Here is a 9,167-nt window from a genome sequence, read left to right on the forward strand (position 1 = left end):
AAGTATTTTTTATACTTCATTTATTGTCTATTTATTTTATAAATTTTTTTTTTTTTTTAAATAAAATTGTGGGTTTTGTTTTTAATTACAACAGTAATAATGCATTTGCAAAAGCTCAAACTTTCTCAATATTTTGTAAGACATTTGTAAATTAAAAATCCAAACAAAATATATTTAAAAAAGTTATTAATGAAATAACTAAAAGAAATTATATTAGAATAAAAATATAAAAGAAAGTTTTTTTTTTTATGCAATATTATTTAATTAAACAAATAAATTACAAGTTAGTTTATTAACTTGAAATTATGAATAATAATAATAAAATAATCTTCCGCAAATATTGCACAGTTAATATAAAAAAAATTAAAAATATTATTATGAAATGTGATGGAGGCTAGATGTTGACCTCGTTGGGGTTCAAGGGTGGATCCAACTTGGCGAAACATTTCAGGTTGATGGCTAATTCACATTGTTGAACATTTAATAAATTTCATACATGAATCAACGCTCACTGACAAGATAAAAATTTAATTTTTTTTTTTTTATTATAAAATTAAAAAGAGAAAGATACGTTTAGTCGTTTAGATATGTATAATAATAAAAAGTTGCAAATGAAGGCAGCAAAAGTAAGAGGTAGGAAAGTAACAAATAGGCGAGTCATCCCTTCCATTCTTTTTTTTTTTTTTATTTTTTATTTTATGATATTACTTATGGGTGTGAGACATTGGATTGTATATGATGATTCAAAGAAGACACTCATGAGATGAGTTGAGGAAGTCTCAGTGCATTGACTGCTTTATTATATCAACAACTTTTTATTTAATTTTTTATATTTATTCATGGAATTTTCATGTTTTTCCGAATGAAAAATGAAGATTTTTCTTGGATTATGTGAGTTTTTTTTTTTAGTTTTAAATGACTATGGTTATTTTTCTTTAATTTTTTTTACTTTTGTTAATTTAAAATTATTATTAGTCAATATTTTTTGGTTCTTTTAATAATATATATTTATTTTTTATTTGTGTGTTAATTGTGGAATTTAAAAAATTTTTTTTTTTTTGTAAATTAACAAATTTTTTGATGTATTTATTTGCTTTGAAATTAGAGTAATATATTTCTTTTTATTAATGTGTTTTTTGTTGATTTAATTGATTAAGTGTATTGTGTGTTTTTTGGTTTTTCTTTTTTCTATGAAGGTTTTGTGGTTTTTGGATGTTTGGCGATTGATCCAGTCGACGATCATAAATTAAAATCGAGTTCTATTTTTAAAAGAGCTATCGATGGCTCCAGAGGGAGGTAAATAAAATTTTTTATTTAAATAAATTGGCTACTTTTCCATAAATAATAATGCAATTTTTTAATTTTTGTTTTTAGTAAATATTATGAACCGGTTGTGGAAGACTCTTTTGAAACATATCGAACTGATGAAAATTACGATTCCTATGATCAAGATGGTAAACAAATATTTAAAAAAAAATAGCCTAAAATAAATTTTTACATAAAAAAAAATAGCAAAATATAGCTTTATTTTTGTTCATTAAATATTTATCATTTCAGACAAACTAAAAGCTAAATATAAATTTCATTTAAAAATTTAAAAACTATTAAATATTGAAAATTAATTTAAAAAAAAATAATAAAATTCTTTTGAAATATTCAAAAGTTGTAAAATAATTTATTATAAGCTTTTATGTTTAAAAATAACAATGATAAATATAAAATTTAACATGTTTTTTATTTCTTTTAGGTCTTGATGATATAAGAAAAAATGTTCCAGGTGAGCCAGGTATTGATTACCCTGTGTACAGAATAATGCCACAAACGAGCTTCATTTGTGATGCTCAATTTAGAGGTGAGTTGTTATTGTATACACCTAATAAAAAAAAAGAAAGGATCATTATATATTTATTTCAAAAATAAAAAAAAAAAAACGTAAATCCCCAATATTACTTAATAGTTTGATCATCTCTCACCCAAGTACGTTATTTATTATTAAAATATATCTCATTGATATTAAAATGTCGAAAGTTTAAAAAATAAAAAAAAAATTTTTATTATTATATTCATAATGATACTATTTACTCAAAAACAGACATAATTTTTGGTAATTTATAAGCTAACAATTGACCTTCAAAAATAAATAACAAAATTAAAAAAAAAAAAAAATTTAAATATATTACCATCAAGGTAATAATTTCGTCACTATTACAGGGCTAATTATTATTACAAAATTGTCCTTAATATTTTTTTAAAAAATTCAACAAAACAATAAAAAAAAAAAATTAGAAAACAAAAATTAAATCACCTTAATCATCACTTTTTTTATAAATAGAAAAAAAAAATTAAATAACATGATATAAAAAAAATTTTCTTTCACAACAAAACTAATTGACAAAAATAAAAAAAAATATATAATAAAAATTAAATAGACAAATGTTAGGTAATAAAAATATGACATTGTCATATCTCGAATCAGTAAAGAATCTTCTAACGAAAAAAAAAAAATAAATTATATACAAAAAGACATAATAATTAGAAGAAACAGTTAAAAAAAAAAAAACCGGTTTCAAGATAAATATCTGATTTTTAATTATTTTTCTTCTACAAATATTTATAATATAAAAATTTTTATTTACACTATTAATTACAATGATAAATAATTTTTTGAATTAAATTATTATTATTATGCTAATTGTTTAAGTGTATAAAAGTTATTATTTTTAATTTGTTTTTTAAATTTTTTTGTGGTAGATATTTTGTCCTTATTTGCATTTATTTATTTATTTATTTTTTTTAAATTGTCACCTTTAGCATTGATGTCAAGGATGAATCTCGTGTGTGTATTGAACTAAGAAGCAAATATGTTAGTTAGTATAGATTGCCTGTGGCTCGTGAATCGTGATTTAATATCCCACTCCCATACATTTTATTGGATTTCGTAATAGGTCAGAATGCCGGTAGATTCTCGAACACTTAGCATGGATCTATAAAAGGAAAAATTGTTTCAAGATGTAATGAAATATCATGCCCTCTAAACTATATCTATATACTCATAAATGAAATAAAAAAAAAAAAACAAATAGCAATAACAATAAAAAAAAAATAAATAACAAACAAAGAACACTATAAATAGACAAAAAAAAACTAACTTTTTTTTTTTATTTAAATAGTAAAATGTAATGCAACTATAAAGAAATAATAGTTGAAAAAAAAATAACATGTTACAAATATTTCAAAAATAATTGATAAATTTAATTAAATATTATTGCATAATTATACAAAGAATTAAAACAATTGTTTTAAAAAAATAAAATAATATATAAAAAAGGAATTGCATTTAGTAATTAGTTTTTTTTATTTAACTTTATTTTTGAAATAAGGAAATTATTATAAATTTATTGCAAAATTATTTAGCTTTGAATATTTGTATTATATGTTATTTTTTTATTTATTTATATAACTTTAATATGAATGCATTTTAGTTTTATGACGTTGAACATATACCGTCTAAGTAAGTGCATTGAAATTAAAAATACAGGGAACATATATAGAAGTTTTTTTTGAGCCCGGACCTTAACTCTTATAATCAATTATTATTAAAATAGAGCTATCCTCGTAATTTTTTTTTTATTAAATTGTCTAGGATCTAAGCTGATAAAGAAAAAAAAATGGGAATTTTCGAAATGGTCAAAGAGGGATAAAGAGTGGATTTTAAACGTTTTTAATTTTTTTGACTATGACAAAGGTGAGCTATCCTCGCAATTTTTTTTTTATTAAATTGTCTGAGATCTAAGCTAGTTTAGAAAAAAATATGGGAATTTTTGAAATGGTCAAAGAGGGGTAGGAGGTGGATTTTAACTGTTTTTAATTTTTTTAACTATATGATGGAGTCGAGTTATCCTCTTTTCACCCCTACCCCCCTTCGACCATTTTAAAAATTATAATTTTTCTTTATCAATTAGCTTAGATCATATACAATACAATAAAATAAAAATTACGAGGATAGCTCAACTCTATTATAGTCAAAAAAAAAAATTAAAAAAACTTAAAATCCACCCCTTACCCCTCTTTGACCATTTCAAAAATTCCCAAATTTTTTTCTAAACTAGCTTGGGTTCTAGACAATTCAATAAAAAAAAAAATTATGAGGATAGCTCAACTCTGTGGTAGTCAAAAAAATTCGAAACAGTTAAAATCCACCTGCTACTCCTCTTTGACAATTTCAAAAACTTCCATATTTTTTTTTAAACTAGTATAAATCTCAGACAATTCAATAAAAAAAAAATTACAAGGATAGCTCAATTTTATCGTATGGAAAAAAATTAAAAACAGTTAAAATCCACCCCTTACCCCTCTTTGACCATTTCAAAAATTCCCATATTTTTTTCCCAACTAGCTCAGATCCTAGACAATTTAATAAAAAAAAAATTACGAGGATAGCTCAACTCTATCATAGTAAAAAAAAAATCTAAATTTTATAAATTATTAATCTATATATTGAATTAATTTTTTCAACAGGTTATTATGCAGATGAAGAAGCAGGATGTCAATTATTTCACGTATGTGATGGTAGTTTTTTAATATCATCATTTCTTTGTCCAATTGGTTCTGTCTTCAGTCAAAAATTATTAACATGTGATTGGTGGAATAAAGTTGATTGTTCATTGACTAAAAATTATTACATAATAAACAGTCAAACATCATCAATAAATGATGCTGACGATGATGAGATACTTCGTCAAGCCTACAAAATTTCAAGTATCGATACAGCAAATAAAAACATAAACAACAATAATAATTATCAAGATAATAACAATATAAATGTTAAAAATTATCAACATAATAATAAATACAGTTCAAGATATTCAACAATTGAACAACACGATCGTGATATTGATTATTATCCAAGTAATGAACATTCAAATATATCTGGTATTAAAATTCATACAATTGGTGAAGATTATAATAATGATAATAATAATAATAATAAATTATCATATAAACCAACAGTGCCAACAATAACAACAACTAAAAAAACATATTATTCACCAACAGTACCAGCAACAACAGTTAAAACATCAAAATATGATTTAGAATTTGAAAGTTCAGATCATCTTTATTCAGCAAATAATAAAAAAAATAATAAACAACATTTAATTGATACAATAATAAATAAAAATAATAATCAAGAGACATTGTTTAATAATGATTTGCCATATAAAAATTATGAAAATACACAAATTGAAAATACAACGAATTTTAATGAAATTAAAACAACACAAAGTACACCAGTGTATTATAAATTTAATGATAAAATATCAACAACAATAAATTCAATTGAATTAGGTGATTTAAATAATAATAGTAATATTATATTAAATGATTTTGATAATTATGATATTGAAAGTTTAGATTTAGGTGTTAATTCACCAGAAGAAGTATTAAAAAATTATACACAATTAGTTGAAATTAGTGATGATAATTATCAAGGTGATAATAATATATTTATTCCACCAACTCATATTATACCACCATTTTTTTATTATTCAAATATTGCACAACATAATGCTGTTACTGAAAATATTGATGAAAAAAATATAAGTAAAAATTGGTTTGAAGTGCCAGATATTTTTCATGATAAATTTAAAATTGATAATAAATTAAATGAAACAAATGAAATGAAATATAAATATGTTGTTGAAGATTTTACAGCATCTAAAAATATAAATGAGGCAATTAATAATACTGGATTTGATGTAGAAAATATTTCACAACCATCAAATATTTTTTTACCACCTTTGTTGAATTTTTTAATACGTAATTCGTCGGATTATTCAGATGATTTGATGGGAGCACGTGATTATCATGATTCATTTGAAGGTGAAAGTTCACCTTATCAAGTTACATTAAATAACACTGATGGTGTTGAAAAATTTAATGATCATTTGGCTAAAAGTCAAGTAAATGAAAATGCAGGTAAAATTTACAATTCTGGTATGAAATTTTTTGATAATAAAAAGGAAGATAATTATTATGATGATGGTTTTTATGGAAAAGAAACAAGTAAAGGATCAATTTCAGAATTGAATAATAAAAAAGATAATAATTTGAATAATGATAATATAAATTTTGATTTACCATATTCAATGCGTTTTTTTAATTTTAAAAGTGTCGATGGAAATATTTAAAATAATACAATTTAATAATAAAAATTTTGTAGTAAGTGAAAAAAGTATTGAAAGAAAAATCGTATATTAAATTGCAACTGGTAATTGCATCATTTGAATTACCTCGGCTCGATGATGGGAAAAAATTATGTTGCAAAAAAAAAAAGAAATGAAAATGTATAATAAAATAAAAAATATGTAATTTTAAAATATTTTTCAATATAGATTACAGAGTTAAATAAATAATTAAATTGTAAAAAATATTGTTAACTGAAAGAAAAAAAATATATAAATAAATATATAAGATTAACAAAATAAATCATTATTTATTTATTATAAATTTGGTTTGTTTTAAAAGTACAATAATATAATTTACATAAAAATCAATTTAATATTTGCTATGTGCAGACAAAGTAAAGTCTAAAATTGAAAAAATACAAAAAATAAAAGCAGTTAAAGCTTCAACAGTTAACAAAAAGTAAAACATATCAAGTTCTTCATTTATTATCATTTGTTAATTACCTTAAAAAAAATTTTAAGTTGTAGTAACGAGAAATTCGCTTGCTGAAAGATCAAACCAATTGGTAAGTTATTCTAGCGAGCTGGGTAGCCAGGACAGCTATCTAGCTCATTAGATTCACATAATCTGTATCGCCCGGTAAACAATAATCTCTTTTGCTTACTACACAATATATTTTGAGTGCACATGTGAATCCAACGAGCTGGATGGCAACCCTGGCTACCCAAGCCTGCTAGAATATCGAACCAACTGCCTTGATCTTCCAGCATGCTAAATCCTCGTTACCACAGCTAAAAATTTTTTTCGATATATCGATTATAAATTTCCGAGAAACTATAAATAAACGTATTTCTTTAATATTTATTCAAAATGAAGATAATGCAACGTCAACTCATATATAATAAAGTGCTACTATCTTTCCGACTTAAGCTCCAAGTGCTCAAGTCTTTTTAAAATTCAGACAAGCAACAATTGAGAGTCTACATGCAAAAACACGCTAAGCGTTTGAAAATAGTTCAAAGAATTGTCCACTAGCCAAGGGACCATTTAAATTATCAAAGTAGTTAATGAAAAAAATAAATAAATAAATAAAAAAATTCATACTTTGTAACGGATAATAAAAATGATTTTTTAAAAATTTAAATTGTCTCTTGGCCAGTGGACAATACTTTCCACTTTTTTCAAACGCCTAGCATGTTGTTGCTTGTGGATCCTCAATTGTAGGTCTGAATACAGCAACACGTTGAGCACTTAAAGCCTTGACGCAACATTTTGTAACTGCAAGTGCTCAATGTGCTACTGAATGGAACATGGAATTTAAATTTTAATCATGAATTCCAGGACCGTTATTATTGAAGATCAATCATTTTTAAAATAAATAAATATTGTTGATCTTCAATCATTTTATTTGAAATTATCTGATTATTTTTTAGAAAAATTATTATTTTTAAAACTTAAAAAAATTCAATTATTTAAATTAAAAACATTAGTTTCTTGTCTCGAATTTCATATTTTTTTTATTCTTTAGTCTTTCGTCACTTCTGTTATTCTATTTCTATGCAATAAAAAGAAAGATAATAACAATTTATTATATACTTTTTTTATTTTTAAACTCAAGTGCTTCCCTGGTAGAAATGCACGATAAAATCGACACAACATCAAAGTAACAGTTAACGTGTAAAAACCCTATACCTATAACACGTCAAGTCAATTGTAATGTCGATTTAATCATGCATTTTTACAATATTGTATTTTTTCAATTTTAGTCTTACCTTGACCATCAACATAGCAATATTTTATAACAGCATTAACAAATTTATAAAGATCATGACACCAGATTTACTGTTGTTGTCATTCAATGCACTCTGATTTTAAATTTGCCTGTACTATACTTGTTGACTTTTAAATATTTTTTATATCCTTGCATTAAGTCCTTCTATTAAGTTCATTGAATGTTGGTGGAAAATAACCAACGAACTGTGATGTCCCATTGAAGATTCATCGATTTCAATGAACTTGATTTGATGTATTGGTTTATGCAACAGCTGGTCCATGATATCCACTAAAATCAGGTAAAATAATTAATTAATAATTGTTCTTTTTTATAGTAGAATATTTTTGAGTAAAGCATAACAAGTTGAAAGAACGTTTTTAATTTAATTCAGGCTTGTTTGTTAATCAAGGAATATATAATTCATTTACCTTTGTTAATTTTTAATAATGACTTGGAATAATTTCCATGGATCTGGATAGCCAACTCTTGGACAATCATGTTTTAAAGTGTATCACGTTGTTGTTTTCCACGTCTTGTTGGACTTTAATTAAAAACGATTACTGTAAATTAGAAAGACAAAAATTAATAATAGAAAAAACACGTGTTTAATAATGAATATTTTTAATCAAATTCTAAACCAATTTACATTTTAAATTAATATTTAAATTATAGATTAAAAATATTAATAAATTAAGTTGTATTTCTTTTATTTAAATAACTTACTAGCAATATTTTCGTTCAAATAGAAACTTGTGAGTGAAAAACATGGAATTGCAGGAGCCACGTCGACGATGGCTTCCGGCTGTGACATCACCTGATTACAACAGAATTACCACGTCATCACACCCACAAATATAATTTCCTCAATGACCCACCAATGAACTGAAAACCGATAAACAAATTTAATTAATTATTTATTTCAAGACAATAAATCATTTTTTAAAAATTAATTTATGATTTTATCAATACACACACTAATCATTGCCCGCAATTGATCAATTTACATTTAACGTGAAAAATTAATATTGTGCAAAATTAAACATTGCTAATAAGTGTATCATAAACTTTATAATCTATTTAATTATATTTATAATAGTTTTATAATTTAATGCAATAGTAAATTAATAAATTAATAAATTAACCAGCAAAAAACCATCGACAATTATCAACACGTGTATGATCAATCCAAATTTATAAAAATATTTTA

The 9,167-nt window shown here is 23.4% G+C and overlaps 1 protein-coding gene across 1 annotated transcript; it reads left to right on the forward strand.

Moving 5' to 3' along the window:
- The first annotated feature begins 651 nt into the window (after nucleotides 1–651).
- On the forward strand, nucleotides 652–6,486 carry LOC122860808 (putative uncharacterized protein DDB_G0282133). Its single transcript, XM_044164802.1, has 5 exons — nucleotides 652–891; nucleotides 1,197–1,296; nucleotides 1,375–1,454; nucleotides 1,748–1,852; nucleotides 4,519–6,486. The coding sequence occupies exons 1-5, from the start codon at nucleotides 870–872 to the stop codon at nucleotides 6,186–6,188; spliced, it is 1,977 nt and encodes a 658-aa protein (XP_044020737.1). The 5' UTR covers nucleotides 652–869; the 3' UTR covers nucleotides 6,189–6,486.
- The last annotated feature ends 2,681 nt before the right edge of the window (nucleotides 6,487–9,167 follow it).

The sequence above is a fragment of the Aphidius gifuensis genome, linkage group LG1, assembly GCF_014905175.1.
Source record: "Aphidius gifuensis isolate YNYX2018 linkage group LG1, ASM1490517v1, whole genome shotgun sequence".
NCBI classification, from domain to species: domain Eukaryota; kingdom Metazoa; phylum Arthropoda; class Insecta; order Hymenoptera; family Braconidae; genus Aphidius; species Aphidius gifuensis.